Here is a 19816-nt window from a genome sequence, read left to right as displayed (position 1 = left end):
TTAAACACTGTATCATGAACTGATAAAGATTGTCAGAGGTTTTTTTTCTCCCTCTAGAAAATTCTACAGTTACCCTTGCTGATAAAGACGTCTCAGACTTTGGAAGGGAGAGAATAATCAGCAGAAACAGGGATAAGATAAACAAAGACAATATTTTAAACCACATCTTAAATTCACACTTGAGGGGAAGAGCCTTTTTGATGTTTTCCTCCGTGTGCAGCAACTGCAGGGCACATATCCAGTACCTTACACCGTGCCTGCTGATACGTTAAATAACCCAAAGTGAAGTACAACTGCGTTGAGATCTGACACACATCTATAGGGACTGATCCAGCAGCACACTAGGAGTGGAGATTCAGAAGTTTAATGCAGAGATTCTGCAAGCTCAGACTGGCAGGTCAGCAGCTGTATGCAGCCTAAAGGTCTTGTTTAATAGTACGAATCTATTACTTTACTCCATATAGTACCAATCTAGGTACTTTTAATAATACAAATCTTATTTGCTGAAGCACTTCCCATACAAAGACAGGCTAAGAGAGTTGGTCTTGTTCAGCCTGGAGAAGAGAAGGCTCAGAGATCTTATAGCGACCTTCCAGTACCTGAAGGGACTACAGGAAAGCTAGAGGGACTGTTCATAAAGGCTTGTAGGGACAGAATGAGGGACAATGGGTATAAACTGGAGAGGGACAGATTTAGACTAGACATAAGGAGGAATTGCTTCATGACGAGGGTGGTGAGACACTGGCACAGGTTGCCCAGGGAAGCTGTGGCTGCCCCATCCCTGGAGGCGTTCCAAGGCCAGGCTGGATGGGGCCTTGGGCAGCCTGATCTAGTGGGAGGTGTCCCTGCCCATGGCAGGGGGGTTGGAACTGGATGATCTCTAAGGTCCCTTCCAACCCAAATTATTCTATGATTCTATGAAATCTGTATTAATAGTGGAGCCTTGTTAGATTTTATTGTTTATTACACTGGATTCTGCATCAAGAAGTCTCCACCTGCAGATTTACTGACAATATACGTAATTTTTAGAATAAATGGTGTCGGTAAGGGCAGTGTCAGCGACAAAGCCGTTCCTCTGGCTAGGGAGGCACCTCAGCCGCAGATGGAGGCTCCCAGCACCGCTCCCAGCAGCACGGAGAACAAAGACACCGCAAGGCCCACATCCCGATTAATGAATTTGGGAGCCTCGCTTAATTAATCGCGGAACAGCGTTCTTCACAGGCTGATCCAGCGCTGGCGCGCTCCCCCCACGGTTCGATTCGGTTCGGTTCGGGCTCTCCGCCTCGCCCAGCAGCAGGGCTCTTCCCCAGCCGGGGAGGCCGCAGTGGGAGGAGCCTCCAGCCTCCCGAGGAGCCATTCCCGGCCTCTCCAAGCAGGACCGGCTGCTGCCGAGCGCCCGCCACGAGCGGCCAAAGGCGGGGGGAGCTGCGGCAGGGCCGCGGAAGGGCGGCGTCTCCCCCGCCCTGAGAAGGCCGCGGGCGGCCGGAGCCGGCGGTCCCCTCCCACTGCCGCTCAGTGCGGCCGTCCCCTCCCGCTACAGGGCGGCGGCTGCCGGCGGAGCGCGCGCGCGCGCGCCCTCCCCCCGCGGAGGCTGCGGACGGGGCGCGCTCCCCTCCCACCTCGCCGAGGCCGCGGGCGGACGGAGCGCCCTCACCCAGAGGAGACTGACTATGCACGGACGGTGCGCGCGTCCCCCATCAGTGCAGCTGCCCCCCCTCCCCCCGCCTTCACCGGCGAAGGCTGCGGGCAGACGCCATTTTGCCGCGTCCTCACCTTTGAGGGTGGAGCGCTCGACCAGCACCGTGTGCACCTGCGGGTCGGAGAGGAACTTGCGCATATGCTCCAGCGCGCCCTTCTCCTCCAGCGCCGCCTCCAGCGCCGCCGGGGCCTCCCCGCCGTCCTCCAGCAGCAGCGGCACCAGCTTGCGCAGGTGCTTCTGCAGCACCGACACGTCGGCCACGTTCTGCACCGCCGAGCCCGGCACCTCCATGCCGCCCTCCTCGCCGCCGGGGCCGCCGCCCCCGCCGGAGTCGGACATGCCGGGACCTGAACGCTCCTCGCTCCACGCCGGGGCGGCTGGGAAGGGCGGGAGGAGCCGCCGCGGCGCCGGCTCGGGGGGCGGAGACCGGCACGGAGCCGCCCCGGCAGCGCCGCAGCGACAGGGCGGGGCCGCGGGCAGGGCGGAGCCCCAGCGGATTGGGGCTCTCAGCGCCCAGGGGTGGGGCGGCTCCTCCCCGCACTGCGGGAGCCAGGGCGGGTCGGGTCGGTCTTGCAGTGAGAAGGGGACGGCGGTGTCTCCCGGCAGTGCGGGAAGCGGGACAGATCAGGTTCCGCAGCGAAAGGGGAACGGCGGTGCTTCCCTGCAGTGCGGGAGCCAGAGCGGCTCGGGTCCCGCAGCGCTCAAGAGAAAAGCGGTGCCTCCCTGCACTACGGGAGCTGGAATAGATCAGGTTCCGCAGCGAGAGGGAAAAGGTGGTGCTTTCCTACACTGCGGGAGCTGAAGCAGCTCGGGTCCCGCAGCGCCCAGGGGAAAGGCGGTGCCTTCTGACAGTGCGGGAGCCGGAGCAGGTCCCGCAGCTCGCGGGGAAGGGCGATACCTTCGGCACCGGGGTAAAGGCGGTGCTTCCCCGCAGTGAGGGAGCTGGAACGGCTCGGGCCCCGCAGCGCCCGGGGCAAAAGCAGTGCTTTCGGCAATGCGGGAGCTGGAGCGGGACGGACCCTGCAGCCCCGCACAGGCAGTGGCGGCCGCATCCCTCTTTCCCCCCCGAATTTAAGAGTGTTTTACTCGAGAAGGTTCTTCCGGAAGGGCGGCAGCAGAGCAGCGAGGGAACAGGAGCGGGGCTCCCTGCCTCCCGCCCCCAGCTCCCTGGCAGCACAGCCCGGGACAGATGTACTCGGCTACTGCCGCCCCAGTACAGAATCATAGAATGGTTTGGGGTGGAATGGATCCTAAAGATCATCCGGTCCCACCCCCCTGCCATGGGCAGGGACACCTGCCCCCGGATCAGGTTGCTCAAAGCCTCATCCAGCCTCACCTTGAACACCTCCAGGAATGGGGTTCAAGGCCAGGCGGGATGAAGCTATGAGCAACCTGATACAGTTCCAAGCCCCGTGTCACAGGCTTCCGCTAGGTCAGGATACTTGAAGTCTCATCCAGCCTGACGTTGAACACCTCTAGGGATGGGGCATCCATGACTTCTCTGGGCAACCTGTTCCAGTGCCTCACCACCCACAGAGGAAAAAAATTCTTCCTAATGTCTAATTTAATTCTCCCCTTTCAGCTTTAAACTATCACCCCTCATCCTATCCCTGCACTCTCTGCAGGAAGATAAAGCCCCAGGGCTCATTCATCCAAAGCAGAAAAATGTCTTTCATGTTAAAAATAAACCCAGAAGCCATAAGAACAGATGGTACAAATTACATTTTTCAGTGAAGAAGGTGGAAGGCCAGCTTGCCACCACCCGGGGCAAATGAAGCATGGCTTCTCTGCAGTGAAGAGCAAGGCTCAACCCTCTTTCCTTGGCTGCTCCTCCAGCTGGCCCTGCTATTTGGTTCCATGAATTCAGCATCAGAACCACTAACCCCACTCTCCTGTGAGACCGTTTCCCAAGACTATAGGATATAAAGAAGGGAGGGAGGGACTGGAAAGCACAGTGCTGAGAAAGGGCCTTTTCCATCAGAATCTGTTTTAAAAATCCTTAATGCTCTTTTACAGCTGCCACATCCTGGTGTGTATGTTTGATCTAAGATGTTGGATGAGTTTAGCTCACAGCTCCCGAGATGGACAATCCTGTTCCTCCTTGTTCAAACCAATCCCTTCTCTCCCCTGGTCCTGGCTGCTATTGGAATGTGCCTGGGAGAGGAGAGGTGGCAGCCAAGTTCCAGAGCAACTCCACTGACTTCCAGAAGTGCACTGGGGTCGCTGGGTGACCGAAAACTCCAGTTTTTGTTCATATGGAGGCAGACATCGGGATGTTGCCCGAAAAAGAAACCAACCATACAAAACTGCCTCTGAAGCCCACATGCATTTCTTTGGATAGATATACCAGAACCGCCCAGGGATCTGCTCAGACGTACTGCCCAAGAAATAAAGAAGCTGGGATAGAATATCCTGCCTCATACAGGAAGTCTTGACCTGTGAGCCACTATAGAAGCCTAAATTGGCATTAAAGCGTGTATGTCCAGCTGGGATACTAAGAATCCGGAAGGCCCAGCCACATACCCCAGCTCCTGCATTTCTAATGGGGAAAAAGCATGCCTATGTAGGTTCCTAAGTTCAGGAATCTAGTTTAATTCAAAAAAACACTGATATCTTTAAGTAATAGAAAGCTCAAATCTTCTTACCTGGAAGAAAACTATCTGTTCAGTAACCAAGTTTCAGCCACAAGCACCAGAACCCATACAGGCGATTTAATGAAAACTCAAAACCATTTAGTTTTCAGCCAAAATTTTAGTTTTTTTCTTCTTGTTAGATATATTATTTTTGATGAAGAAAAATAGTGGTAGATATTCATCTGAATGATCTATTTACAGATTGTTACTGAAATAGTGTTTAATACAACATCACCTATTGCCATTTCCCAAAGTCCATTCTTGCACGCACCCTATAATCTACATGCAGGTCATGTTTTAGGATTACATGTACTCAACAACTTCTCTGCCTCAGTCTCAGCCTGGCAACCTCTCTTCCTGCACCCCTTGAGTGGACAAACTGCAAGGCAGGAACAGGGGGAGCAAAGTCCTTTCCCCGTAAGAGATCAGCTTCACAACCTCCTGAGGAACCTGAACATAGCCAAGTGTATGGGACTGGATGAGATGCATCCCAGAGTCCTGAGGGAATTGGCAGATGTGGTTGCCAAGCCACTCTCCCATGATATTTAACAAGTCGTGGCAGTCAGGAGTTGTTCAACCTGGAGAAGAGAAGGCTCTGGGGAGACCTTATTGCACCTTTTTCAATACTTAAAGGGGGCTAACAGGAAAGACAGGGACAAACTTTTTAGCAGAGGCTGCTGCAATGAGACAAGCAGTAATGGTTTTAGACTAAAAGAGGATAGAGTCAGACTAGATATAAGGAAAAAATATTTTTACAATGAGGGTGGTGAAACACTGGAACAGGTTGCCCAGAGGTGGTGGATGCCCCATCCCCAGAAACATTCAAGGTCAGGTTGGGCAGGGCTCCAAGCAACCTGATCCAGTGGAAGGTGTCCCTGCCTGCTCACTGCAGGGAAGGTTGGACTGGATGACCTTTATAGGTCCCATCCTACCCAAACCATTCCATGATTTCATATGAAAAAAAGGGCTATTCTTTGCTAGGCTGTCTGAACTCCACCAAGGCTACTCCATCTCTGGTCCTGTCTGGCTGCTTTCTAGCTGGGGAGAATTATGTACTTCTTACATCCATGTAGTAAGTGTCAGTACAAGCCAAGCATCCAAAACCAGAGGTTAAATAAACATCCTGGCCTTCAAGATATTAGTTAAAAGGGTGCTGATAATACTCTTAAGCAACCTAGATATGTCTCAAGTTTAACCTGGCATCTCTGAAGAGGTTAGCTCAAACTACACTTCAAAGTCCTAGTGTGCTTATTCTTCTAAAACAGCCATCATCTGCTGCAACAAAATGTCACAATTTTTGTGTCTTGCAAAGCAAGAGACGGTATTTCGTTATGGTAAAATTGCTGCCAGGAAAGAATAAGGAAAGTAAGCCATGGAAGTAAAGAGAAGAAAGCAGGACAGAAACTGGAAATAAGAATTCAAGTAATTATTTATCCACATTGCTGCTGAAATGCAGAGAAAGCATGGACAAAAATACCTTCAGCAAGTCTCATGTTCTCGTAGGTTTTAAACCCAGAACTACTCCATGTGTGACAAGACTTTATAAAATAAAGAACAAATCTAGGATTCTAATACTTACATGCAAGGTATTTGTAAATAAAAGCCAAGGTAGGCAAGATGCGTAGTATTCCTTTAATCACTTCAGCTTTATCTGCTGTGTCAGAGGGCAAGGGGGAGATGATGTAAGTTAAGTTAAAGGAAATGGAAGCAAAGACAAGATAAGCAAACTTTATGCGCAAGTTTTCATGTTCAGTTAAAACCTGTGGAGAGAAAAAGCTTTAGCTTGCTCACTCAGGGTGAAAAATAGCTTGCTTTGATCTACATCTACTTAATTATGAATGTCCTTTTCCTGGGTACACAAAGGACCTGTTCCTTCTCACAGGTATGCAAAAGGTCATTGAAATCAACCACCCAAGAGGCAAGATTGCCCGCATTACACATTTCCCCTATAGCCTAAATAAAAAGAAGTATTTCAGAGAATCAGAATGGTTACTAGGACTTGTCCAGACAGAGAAGACTTGCTCCTGACAAATGCCTTTTGCGTAAGTTATAAAGGAAACAACTGTAGCATACAAAAAAAAAAATGTATTTTCCCTATATCTAATAATAATTTAGTAGTATTTGAGACAAAAAAAAACCTACCCAAACCCAACAAACCCAAAACAAGAAAACCCAAACAAGCACTCAGAGCAAACCACTTGTTTTCCCATTCTGATCCTCTGGTATCTCTAATTCTACAGCCAGGGTACTAGAAAAATTACTACCGAAAGGCCTTAGCACTAGCATGAACGATCTTACGTGGTCTTCTGGATGACAAAAATGCCTAAACCAGCCTGAAGCAGAGCACACAAATACCCTATCCCTTTTGTGACAACAGTGGAAGCCCTCTCCCCTGAACACCACGGGGTTGATGCTTACAAAGCTTCATGTTGCGTGTACTGTCTTCTGCTCCTGCAGGAGTAAACTCAGTCCCTGTACGACTGGGTTCAGAGAAAGCCAGCTGCAGCTGTGCTGCTCCTCAGTTACATGAGGGAGGAATTATCTTTAGCTCCACAGTAAATCCTCCCTTGGGAAATTTTTCAAGCTTTTAACTACATCAAAGTTTTATTGTATAAAGACGGCTCAAGCCATGTCTCATTATATAAATGAAACTATCATCCAGGGAGACAATGATATGGCAATTAGAATGGCATTTCTTAATCAGCTATATGCAGTCTGAGTCTCCACAATCATTATCTACGGTTAAAGACAAGATTCAAGGAGCAGAGTGCTCCACTTCTAGGGGAGTGGTCCATAATGGGATCAGACCAATACCCTGGGTCACGTGGAATTCATAGAATGGTTTGTGTTGGAAGGGATCTTACAAGACCATGCAGTTCCAACCCCCCTGTGATGGGCAGGGACACGTCCCACTAGATCAGGCTGCCCAAGGCCCCATCCAACCTGGCCTTGAACACCTCCAGGGATCGGGCGTTGTCCTACAAGTAACATTTCTGAGGTACTAAAATAGTTTCCGCAAAGCAAACCAACAAAGCTCTGAGACAAGCACACTTGTGCTGCACTGGCACCCTCCTCACTTCTAAAAAGCCAAACCAAGCAAGCAGTGCCGAAAAAGGCTGCTGGTCAAAGCTCCTGAGGTTAATACCCTCGAAGAGAAAGTATGAGAGTTTACTGCCTGAACACGCTCGCAACTCAGTAAGATATTCGTACAGAAAAAGTGTCACTAATATCAATATTTTAAAACTTTATATTTTGAGGTGTTTGACCCAGATTTTTTAAGTGGGATGACTGAATCCTTTGTTGTTTCAATATCTAGTTTTTGATTAATGATTAAGTGCGTAGGATAAGTTTACTTCTGAGCTTGTGCAGAAAACTTTCAGTACACAAAAGGTTTCATTTATACCTCAAATCTTACATTTATAACTTGAGTCAGGAGTCAGATACTGATCCCAGCTTGCAACACCCCTAGCTCATCACTTACTGAAAGTCAGCTTTATATGAGTAATTTCCTTCATTCTTTTGAGGACTTTAATGGATTCCAGAGGGAAGACAATACCTATTGCATGTTCAGATCCTCGCCACCTGACCACCTATCACCTATGACACTTTAATAGCTCATTTTATGGCTTCTTTGCTTGAAGTCTGTCAATAGAGACTGTTACAGGGGAAAATACGATGGTATGAAAGGTGCATCTTTCCTATTTCTGTGTGTGACATTTATCAAACTCCTTTCAGTACTGATAGTTGTTTTAAAACTTATGTCTGCTTTTTCTACTAAATATTCACAATTCCCATTTTTTTATTAATGGCCTTTCCATCATTTTTTTCCTTTGTGAAATTTATGGAATTAATTTGCCCAGCTGATTCTGTAAACAATGATAATCTGAACACCCCACCCCGATGCCCTGTGCTAAATTTAGTTTCATGATGAACAAGTAAAATTCACATGTTCTTTATTTGTCCATATAATACACCATTTTTTTTTAAAGTTTTAAAATTAGATAAAAGCATATTAAATGGCAGGTGTATGAAGTTCTTCAGAAACAATGCCAGAACAAAAAAAATTGAATTACAAAATGTTAAAAAATATGTAGGTACATTTGAACTTAACATTCTACTAACGCATAATGTTACAGATAGTCTAATGAAAAATAATTGTGCCACTTACCTATTTTTGCTGTTTCTAGGAACCTTTTATTCTGTACATAGGACAATTCTGTACAAAATATGAAGTCTACATTTTTATTACTTATTACCATAAAACAAGGTACAACGTATGTACAATATTAAAATGAAGCCATACTAAAGCCACACTAAAAAGACACTTGTAATATTACTTTTGACATTCCTGATGTACAGGTGTAATTTTGGAAAATGGGGGAAGGCATCAGACACAGAACTTTATGAAGAACAACAGTCACCAAAATGCTACTTTAATTTATCTTTTTATTTTTGGATGTATTAGTTTTAGAATGGTTTAGTACAGGATTATAAGAAGCATATAAATATCAATAATAAACATGCTAAACCATTAGAGGTGACAGGTTTTGGAAAACTGCCTAAGCGAATGCTCAGTGGCCCAGAACTTCAAATAGGAATTCATGGTGAACTTTAAGTCTTTAAAAATACCGTAGTATTTCCCTTTTTGGTGAGTGTTTATCTTCAATAAAGAACAGAAATAAAATCTAGATGGTGAAAGATGTCCTTATACGTTGAGCATCACACAATCAATCAAACATTGATATACAGGTTTGTTTTGTTTTTTTTTCCCTTGGGTAACATAAGAATAATTCCTTTCAGCAACCTCTTGTACAAACATACCGAACACCTGAAATCAAAGGTAACTGATAATCTACCAGCTAAAGATGGAAGTTCAAACAATGGTATATCAAAATACATCGACATTGCTTTACACAATTAAAAAAGCACCCTTTTTCCCTCAAAAGGAGAAGGCATCTTTAAACTGATGTAATAATCCTAATGGTAAAGCATATTCTTTTTCAAGTTTTACAGGAAATGTTCAGACACAGTGGACATTCCACTTAAAAGGTTGGGTTGGTCTCTAAATTTAGTTGTTGTAAGCCAATATTTACCACCCACAATTTTCTTCCAATAGACAACAAATACTGGGAATCGAATGTTGAATGCAACCAACAAACAGCAAGCACTACATCTGCACAAGTTTACTATGAATGTCTGCTTTGCGCAATTTTTTCTTTTCATGGATGCAAGAGATGTTATACTTCCTTAAAAAGTAAACCAAAACTAGTTTGAAAGAAGCCACATTTTTATCTCTTTATGCATCAAGACATTAAACATTAAGTTATATCATGTTCCTGCCAGAGACAAAAGAAACTAATCACTCATTTAGAATAGCAGAACACATTTTAAAACAGCTTGTAAGCAGGATAAGTAAGTCAAAATACTGGCCACCCTGAGAGAAATCAAATATTGAAGACAAAGCACTATATTTTTAAAGGTATTTTCCTCCCGTGCTTTTCCATCTACAACAAAAAGCTCATTACATGCAAGTAATCTTGTGGAATATATAGCAGCATTTGAAGATCATCAGCAACTCAGATGCATTTTCAGTCACTTGTGAGGTGTATTTGCAGCACATGTGCTCTTTACAACAACAACAAAAATATTTTCACGGTAAAATTACGGTCACTATCTCCTCAGCTCTTAGACTCGTTTAAAAAGAAACAATGGAATTGAAGGGTCTGTTCTTTCTTATTTCAATAAGCTTGTGATGCTGTGTTTCCTGAAAGATTAAGTTCATCTTTCAGATAAAAACTGATGCAACTGAAATCGCACGTAATATCTGCCACAGAATATTGAACTCCTAGAGCCCAAGAAAAATGCTGAGTATTAATAGCTCAGATAAGGGAGAAAACAGTGAAAGAGTATTTTACTGACTTGAAAAAAACTTAAATGAAATTTTATATTCAGTCTGTTCCCAGTCATAGTAAACAGATTTTCATTTTAGGAAAAATTCTTCTACCAGTTCCTATCTAGAACATTGGTGCAGTATTATACACTGAAGACTGGAAAATATGGCTTTAAATATACATAAAGCATTAGGACATGGTATATATAGATATATATCTTTATCCTAAGTAAAGGAGAAATAAATTTACAGAATTCTTAGAAAGGAATGATGATTGAGGATTGTCATGAAAGTTACCAGTTTGTAAGCCATGTTTTGGAATAGGAAAGAATAACTGTGTGTTTTCAAAACTGCTGATATATTACAAGACAGCAATAATGTGGAAACAGCAGTAAAGTTGAGAAATCCTAGAAAAAGATTAATACTTCAATTGGAAACAATTTTACTTTTGAAAACACACATTTATCATCAGTACCAACTATTGGTCATTCGCTTATTTAGATGGAATGAGTTTATACAATGCTCTTCTCAAACACAACAATTAAACCTGCATGTTATCAGCTAGCTGGTACTATGATAACACCTCCAGGAAATTTCCTCCAGGAAATTGTGTCCACTTGACTTATGGTCAACCCAATATTCTGCATTGGGTAATTTACCATTGTTTGAACTACTGATCTTGAGCTGCATACTCTAGTAAAGTTATTGCCTACAGAACTGGGTCGAAGAAAGCTTTGACTTTGTGTGTAACTGATTGGTATGGCACAAAAAAGTAAGTTCTACTGTAGAACTGAGTCCAAAAAAAAACCCAACAACCTTTTCCTCCAAAATATTTCACTGTAATAGTTTAATGCCCATCGTGGGATATTAATTCATCAGCTCTGCAATGTGATTCCAAGGCTTTCATGGTATAGATATCCTGAGGCAGTTCTGACTTGCGTCGCACAAGAGGACGATCTTTTTTCTGATCTTTCTGTGCCTGAAATAAAAATAGAAAATATTAATTACTGAACAACTAAAAGTATTTCTTGCAGATCAGTATGTTCACCTATAGGAAAAGAAATTAAAAACATACGGGAAAAAGTTTGTAATTTCTACTCTTTACCTCACCAGCCATCCAGTTAAGTCCTGAAACCAGTTTTTTTACTAAGAGGGAAAATGAGAAACAACTATCAAATTCTAAGCTATAAGAAATCACGACATTACTACCACAAATATAATTTTATAACATTAAAAAATGAAACTAGCATCCATCACCTCATTTATTTTCATTTCATATGCCTCTATATGTAAGGTAAAAGATTTTAGTTATTCATATATCCAAATTTAACGTTCTGCTGTATTATTTTATTTATTCTTATGTTCTCTCAAAATAAGACAGCATTCCTATCAAAGTATCTTTAAACTATATAATGGTGTCTCTATATGCTTCCCATGTCTGTCCTATCCCAATCTGCCTGTTTCAGTGATGTTCATTTTAAGTTCTTCTATAAAAAAGTCCTTATAAAAGCCGACTTGCTTTTACTTAGCCATTGATTTACTAGCTTATTCAACAAGTCAGTAAGTCCTGGTGGGCAAATTTTATTGTAGTAAAGAGTATTTACTAAAAATGCTCACATAGTCTGGTGTGGAAAGAAATTCCGCAACTACTTTCCTCCTTCATTCCATCACCTCTACAGTCCATACAGTCTGTCTTCTGCTACTTTGCTAGCCTCTGGCATAAACCTTACTTTCAATTCAACTGTACAGATCTTTGCACAGTTCCTTGCTTCTGCAGTTCTGTTTTAAAAATAAGCTGTCCTTGTGATTTGCCTTTTTTTAAAAAAACTACTAACTGCAATACCATCTTGTTTTAGCATCAGATGGTACTTAGCAAGTGATACAGAATTGTCTTTCCAGTGTCCTCTCAAAGACTGACACAAGAATACAACCTAGCTTGCTTTCTGTTACACCGTAAATCCTTAATCCTTGTTCTGCCTGGCGAATCAGCCTTATCGACCCTCTTGCAAGCTTCACACTTCTCACAGACTTTTAAGAATTTTTCTAATAGTAAGAATTCCTGCTTCAAATCATTCTATTAGCTCTGCTAGGATAGGATCTTTATCATTGTAAAAACAGGTTTATAGCCTTCTAATTTACTCTCTGCACACTTTCTGAGCAAGGAAAAGCAGGAAAGTGTGCACTTGGAGAGGTGGGTAAAGAATGCTTGAACAGCTTCAACCCAAGTTTCAGTAGTTTACTATTTGTTTCTTAGTTCACAATTTGTTACATTTCCATTAGCATTACTTCTTTAATCCCCAATCCTAACAATCTCGGGGGGAGAGGGGAAAACCAAGCTCATCCATAGGAATGCTATGTAGTCATTTTCCAGCAGGAACACTATCAACGAAACTGTGTGTAGCTCCATCATTATAACTCTTGAAGCTGAATTCTTGGTAGAAAAGAAGGTAAGACCTTGGTTCAGGCTGCTATTTACTGCTTGCAGATTTTGTATTGTATAATCCTGGCCCATCTCACCAAACACCTCCAGCATTTGGGACCAGGTACCTTCTTCTTAACTGCTTAACCCAACTACTAGTATAGAGTCATACTTCGGCTGCTTCTCCTCTATAACTAATGTTAGAGCACTGACAGGAGGTAGGAGTTTTAATTCCCTCTGGTGGGGATGGAAAGTGAAGCAAGGTCTCATAAACCTTGAGAAAATGGTTAATGTGCTAGGAAGTAGCATGGTAAAAGACAGCCACTACAATCAACACAACTCCAAGATTAAGCTGTACTTGTTTTTCTTCAATAAACTTATCTGTCCCTTTCTCCACGAGAACTGGCTCTAGACTCTGGGGCCAGTGAAAGGAGAACCCTCTCCCCATCATGTGGGCCTGGCTAAGTGATGCAAGGTCTGAAGAAAGGCAGAAATGAAACTCTAAATGAAGCTTTAATAAAGCTCCTCACTAACAAGCTCAAACCGGTCCCTGAATAGGAATGCTACCGCCATTCATTGCCCTGGATCAGCATGCAGTTCAGCCAAGATTTACATGTAACGCACAGGACTCCACTCCATAGATCAGTGTTTAAAATACAGCAGTCACCAAGCACCTCTTGGAGGCATTCCAGCAATTCCTTTGAGTTCAACTTTCAACCAAAATGCCACCGTACAAATAATACATAAAAATATAATCTTGCAGGATGACAACACCAGAATTTTAAGAAAGTAATGTAGGAGGTTAGGTTGAACATATGTTTATTTTTATTGTATTTCTTGTTTGATACAGTGGTTCAAATTAACAAAATATTTCCCATCTCAATGAGTTTTTCAGCTCCAGATCATTTCCTTGGTCTTAAACTTTGCTGGATTTAGAGATATTCACACCACCGATATTCCTACCAGAGATCTTAGTAATACTGCAATGTTCCCTGGCACCTGTCCATTTTCTATCAGCTCCAAGTTCAAATCTCTAGTTTGAAGGTCAAGATTCTGGTTCCACTTAACTAAAGTTAAATTAAAAATACTTGGAGATAATTAAGCATTAGCTAAAGATAAAAAGACTGAAATGACCTTGTGAGTCCTGGCCCTGCAGTGGAACATGGCAGATGGTGGACTGAGGAAGATGATCCAAGAGTGGGCATGACAAAACACTTCACACATCTTTTAAAAAATGTCATCACTAGAATCTGACTATATTTTATACATAAGTTTTCAATATGAAAACCAAAACTGGTAGAGACCAGTTTAGCCATATTTCTAACTAACTGTTCCTGTCATGACACCAAATGCTATTCATAACTGAAAAGTAAATTAAAGTTTCTGTAGAAGATACATCAAAAGAGACCAACAGCAGATCCACAGGCATTAGAAAAAGAGTACTGTATTTCTGGCTGCTACAGCATCACTTAAAAGTAGCAGCGCTAATGAAGTTCGTTACTCTAGAATAAATGGTTACAAGGCTGAAAATAGAACACAAGTTTATCTCTAGGATTAACCGTTACTTAAAAAACCAAAATGTAATTCATACTTTAGAGTACTTTGTTATCTTCACATGGCTTTACCTGACAAGCCTCTTCTTTCACTGTCTTTTTCAGCATCTGCAAATCTTCAATTAAAGGCCCATCTGTTTCCATTGCAACAGGACTGTTCAGCAAACTTGTGTCACTATATGTTGGGTACTAATAAAACGCAAAATATTAAAATAATCATTCTTAGTAGCAATACCTAAATATTAAGAGTGTATTCGAGCATTTGAATGCTATAGTTAGTTATTTGAGATTAGCTTCAATATCTTATGCCTCCAGGCATCAAGAAATAAATTTTAAAATGGAACTCCAATACTTAAATTTGTCAGAAATGTCCTGTTGAAACATACTGTCAGAATTAAAAAAAAAAAAAAAGTTTGATTATCTGAGATTGAATTTAAAAAATATTCAGATTTTGTCAGTATTAAATGTCTACTTTGTCAATCCTTTATCTGAAACCTTATTGATAAATTGCTTAGTAATTTGTGAACAGTGTAGCAACACAAACACAATGATTTTCATTTCTGGTGCAATTTTGCATTGGAAGAAAAAACACACTGTTAAAAGGCTAAATATAGTTAACATACATTTAAAACAACTGAAAACAAAATACTAAACTTTGTCTTGAGAAAGTAAACCAGCCAAAAAAGTCTTTTGGGAATAAAAAAAAAAATCATCTAGTGGAAACACAGTATCTAAAGCTTAATGTACAGCAGTCTTAATATTTCAAATTCTATTTTAATTCAGATGAGGTGCATGCGGTCCTGAAATCACAACTTATTTATACACACACACATACAGTTTTTCATCCATCTTTCCTCATAAGTATTCCAGTATACATGAACAACTTAATGCAGGTAAGACAAATCAGAAAAACTGGCAGCAAGGATTTAATGAATATAATTATATCTAAAATCTTAAAATGCATTCTTTTGTCATGCAGACTCAGGAATAGCTCTGCACAACAAGAATTGCCACTAATCAGAGAAATGAAAGAGTTAACAGAAATTCCAGGGGAAAAAACCTAACAACATATCTTAAAAATCCATTACATAGAGTGCTAAAAGCATTTATAGCCTTACATCAACTAAGGGGAGCACTTGCTGTTCAAATTTGTAATTTTTATCTTAAATTGCTTCCAGTTATGACCTCTCTTCAAGGCTCCTATGCAGAACAGTGTGTACAAGTTGCGATAGCTCGGTTCAGAAAATGTACACAGTTACAAAAATTACTTGGGAAGAAAAGGAAATCTACAGTGTAGAACTCTAAATTTTACTGCTACAAATCAATCTCCTTATCCAGCCAGACATGCAATGCTTTATTTGTGACAGCAAGTGCCCATGTATATCAAGCAAGGCTTTTGTATGGCTTATCCGATTAAAAGGATGTTTTGTCACTTAAAGTCAAATGCTGCTTTGATATGAATTGTTCTTTTTTTATTAATTTAACTGTCCTGGTGTCAACTGACATCGTTTGAGAATCTTGAGCTGTTTAATTTTTCTGCCAAGAAATGCCACAAGAGGAAGAAACATTTAAGAAATTCTTCCTTCTTACAAAAAAAGATGACCCCATACTTTTTGTTTCAAAAATAGCACTCAGATCAGTGTCCCACTTCTGTTTATAAGGTACAGTTACTCCATCTCCCATCACTCTAAACTTGGCTAGATGATGTGGGAAAGATATAGCACAGGAAGTTTCTCGCTGCAGCACAGTACAATTCTGCCTGCAAAGTAACTGAAACATTCAGTGGTTTTTGCCCAGAGCAGCAATCTGAACGACTGAAATAAAGGAAAACCGGCAGCGTTCTCTAAACAAAGCAAGCAGGGGTGGGGGTGGAATCCCAAGGCAAACTATCCCCTTCTCCCACAATTTCAAAACATATTGAATAGTTTTAAAGGAGCTTTTGTTTCTTTATCAAAATTTCAGTTACATCAAGTAATGCCCGATGGGATGTTTTCCTTTTACTAAGAACTTGAGGTGCAGGTTCACCAGCAAACTGTTAAATGCAAGTATGAGAACAAATGCAGCAGACAAGATCATACGATATTACTTTAATCCATTTGACACAGAGGAAAACTGACCAGTCGTAACTCACAGTTTGCAGAAAGATCTCTTTTGTAATATATTGTTTGCAAAATAGCTTTTCAAGAGAAACCAACTATGGCATCTCTACATTTTCCATAATTTTGCACAACAACTTTTCAAACCGCAATACAGTATATCTCCTATTATAAGAAAAGGAAAAAGTATTTCATATCATGCTTTTCAGACACTTTTAAAAAAATAATTACTTGCACAAGAGAAAGGTTACAAATTTTAAAAGTACTTTTATTGTATATCTTCCACAATACAACTGGTGAAATTGCTTTATTTCCATGACCAGTCAAGACCTGTTTCCCGCACTGATATTTAATAAAACTAAAGTATTTAAACATGAACATGTTAATCTTTTCTAAATACCTGGGGATTTGATTTGGCTAGATTTTCTATTTTAACCCACGCTTCTTCCCGTTCCTTCAATTTTAGCTTCTCTCTGGAAAAAAAAAGTTTGAAAGCAAAAATGGCTAAAGCAGCTTGGTGAATCTTGCATCACAACTTTCTTAAATATGAAGAAAGTCACTAGAAAAATTCAACAGAGTAAAGTATTTGGCTATGCTTGTTTCAGCTTATTGCCCACAATATCACTTACTGTTGACAGGACAATTTGCATCTTATTAAAACCCCATGATCTCAAAGGGACATTAAAAGAGAAAAAAACCATAATTTCTCAGTAAAGCCACAAACTGGCCGATACCAGTGAATCTTTTATAACTGTACATTGTTAAAAAGGTTACAATTAAAACAAAAAAACCCTTGATCTATGTTGAAGTGTGTTTGTGATTTAACTGTATAATACGTAGAATTATACACTGAAACTTCAGAAACTAATATACGACCATAAAAAGCAAGAGATCCGTACTGTCAGCAAATGAGCTTCATGTAATAGTTTAGGTTAAAAGCCCCAGAGATATTTTGAATTGAACATTGAGTTCAGGTACTTCTTATTCAAGGGAGTCACAAGCCAAGAGCAGGTGACATGGTACGCTTTTTTTTTTTAAAAAAATCTGAAGTAGAAAAGGGATTGTTTCCTTACGCCTAACGGAATTAGAACTGATAAAATCTAGTGGTTCCCCCTCGTTTCTTACAGGTAAAAACTTCTTGCAGACACTGGAATGAACACTTGTTTTTCAAAGGTGGTAGCGTTTAAAAGGGCTTTCAGCTGAAGAGTGCTCTCAGGCTTCAATGCAGAGAGCAGATAATCCAAACTTTAAAACCTCAGCAATTTTATTCTAACATACACTCAGTTTGCCTGCAACTCTCCATTAAGTAAGTTCAGGCTTGGGTAGAAGAACTCTTCAATTACCCCCTTTTAAGTTCTTGTGCAGTAAGGGACTGTTTTGGAAGGATGGAAGGAACCACTGTTTACTTTGAAATTAAAAATAATATTAAAATCCAGGTATTTTCAGTACCCATGTTTCAACTACAATCCCCAGCCCTTAAAACAAGAGCCAAATCATTAATATTTTTGACTTCTTGCTTTCACTTTAGTAGGCTTTATAATATAATGAGTATTTAAAAAAAGAAAAAAAAAGTCTAACAAAATTGGAAGTAGAGGAAGAGAAGATAAGTGACTTAGCAATCATAAAAGTTAGCTGTGTTTGGGGCAGAAACCAGAAATATTCTAGCTTCCATTTTCTTGTTTGATACATTAGTTCACATTAACAAACTATCTCCCATCTCAATTAGTTTTTCAGCTCCAGATCAGCTCACTGGCCTATGCAAGAATATGCTGAACTCATCGGGATTCTTCTGGTAAATAACGTATGAATGTCCTGTATCGCAACACAGTGACAAACTTGTCTCAGGTAATTTTAAGATCAAAATGCAGACATGCTCACACACAATGCAATGTGGAAAAATACTGGCAAAGTGTTTTCCGCAAAACTGAGTAACAAAATGAAAGAAAAAACCCACACTGGGTAAATAAAGGATGCTAAAATAAAAGCAGGATGTAAACTGAACTGCTTAAGAGATCTCTTACACTTAGCTCCACGATTAGAAGTGTCCCTCTCAAAAAATTAATTTTTAGGAAGATGGTGACCCCCAGCAGAATTAGATCAAAGACTACATGAAGCATCTTCTTCTTAAGAAGGTTTTACAGTATATACAAAAGGAAGTTTCCTCAAGTTGATTTTGAGACTGCAGTACTGTAAATGAGCAACACCGCACTAAAGACATGTTAGTTTTTTTTTTAAGGCACTGAACAAATTATTCAAGAACAAACAGACACACTGACATGAAAACTTACTTCAGTTTTTCTGCTTTAAATTGCTGCGTGCAGTCATCGAACAGTTTTTGGTTCATCTCCATGAAGAGTTTCAGAGCATTGTATATCAAGCCATGTATTGTCCTATAAGTAAAACTTCTGGTTGAAACTCAGTACTTTAAACTTTGAAATCTATTTTTTCTGGTCAACAGTAGCCAATAGCCTACATAACTGGAAAATTACATCATTTCAGAATAAGTGAAAACAAAACTAGTTAATGGAAGTTTCAGTCTACCCTCAAAAGGGCTAAGACAAGTACTAAAATTACCAACTTTGAATGCAGTTTTCTTACTCAATAGCACTACTTGTTACATACACTTTTGATGTTTCAACTTCATTTTTAGTACTACGTATCAATACAAGACCAGTTTCGAAATTTAGTTGCTGAAACTAATCAAACTTAGCTATCAGAGAAAATGCAAGATGATATGAAAGATCTTGATACGAGGAACTTACTGGCAACTGACAAATTCCAGGAAAAAAAAAAAGTTAAAGAGCGAAAGAATCCTAGAAAAGACACCGTTCATTATGAAAACTGCCCCACAGCAACAGGACTCACTTCAACATAATTATACCAGAACTCTTTAGAAAAGTGTTATAAAAGTGAAGTGGAAAACATCAGAAAAATTAAACAAAATTAACCTACTCTATGAAAGCACTTTTACAGAGTAATTTACAGTTCCAGTCTGCAATCTATTGCTGATGACTAAATCCAAAAGGCAATCAGTTAAACAATTACTTTGTATCATATATATGGGTTACAAGTTAAAAGTGCAGCTGTACTGGGTAGGGTGACTTCTCTGAATAAAATGAATGCATGGCCTTGAAAGACAGAAAAATAACCATCAGAAATCCACGTTAACTATGTCCAATTGCATCACCGAATCAAAATTTTATTAATAAGTACATTATTTGTTACTGCTTACATCCAGTGACAGTAATAAATCATTTTAACATCACTTCCATTTATCCTCGTGTGTTCAGTGGCAGATTGATTACACACTCGTGGCCAACCCATCAGCAGTTCTCAATTCAAGGCCAAAACCTGACTGATATTTTCACCATCCCAGCAGTTGCACAACAGCTCAAACAAAGAGGCTCTTTATAATGGAACAGCTGCAAAAAGGAGCTGATCAGGACTGTTTTCATGCATAAGTACTATGTTATTGTGGTGGAAAAAAATGAAGATAGTCAATGGAGAAAGAGGAGGAAACAAAAAA

General features: G+C 40.8%; 2 protein-coding genes across 3 annotated transcripts in view; both read right to left on the bottom strand.

Moving 5' to 3' along the window:
• DYNC1H1 (dynein cytoplasmic 1 heavy chain 1) overlaps positions 1 to 2069 on the bottom strand; it is a 46439-nt gene extending 44370 nt beyond the window's left edge. Inside the window, exon 1 of the mRNA XM_054069084.1 lies at positions 1774 to 2069. Within this exon, the coding sequence (XP_053925059.1) occupies positions 1774 to 2038 (265 nt within the window). The 5' untranslated portion in view covers positions 2039 to 2069. The remainder of the gene's footprint in view (positions 1 to 1773) is intronic.
• Positions 2070 to 4558: 2489 nt separating this feature from the next.
• The window catches only part of PPP2R5C (protein phosphatase 2 regulatory subunit B'gamma), an 85804-nt gene continuing 70546 nt past the window's right edge, over positions 4559 to 19816 (bottom strand). The window contains exons 11-14 of one of the 2 annotated variants that reach the window (XM_009559147.2): positions 18579 to 18680; positions 16691 to 16763; positions 14267 to 14383; positions 4559 to 11201 (exon numbers count right to left, since the gene is read on the bottom strand). In XM_009559147.2, the coding sequence (XP_009557442.1) occupies positions 11070 to 11201; positions 14267 to 14383; positions 16691 to 16763; positions 18579 to 18680 (424 nt within the window). In that variant the 3' untranslated portion in view covers positions 4559 to 11069. The remainder of the gene's footprint in view (positions 11202 to 14266; positions 14384 to 16690; positions 16764 to 18578; positions 18681 to 19816) is intronic. The other variant, XM_054067835.1, reaches the window with a different exon arrangement.

This window comes from Cuculus canorus, chromosome 5 (assembly GCF_017976375.1).
Source record: "Cuculus canorus isolate bCucCan1 chromosome 5, bCucCan1.pri, whole genome shotgun sequence".
NCBI classification, from domain to species: Eukaryota; Metazoa; Chordata; class Aves; order Cuculiformes; family Cuculidae; genus Cuculus; species Cuculus canorus.
The sequence above is the reverse complement of the archived record's forward strand: the minus strand, read 5'-3'. Positions and strand labels throughout refer to the sequence as shown.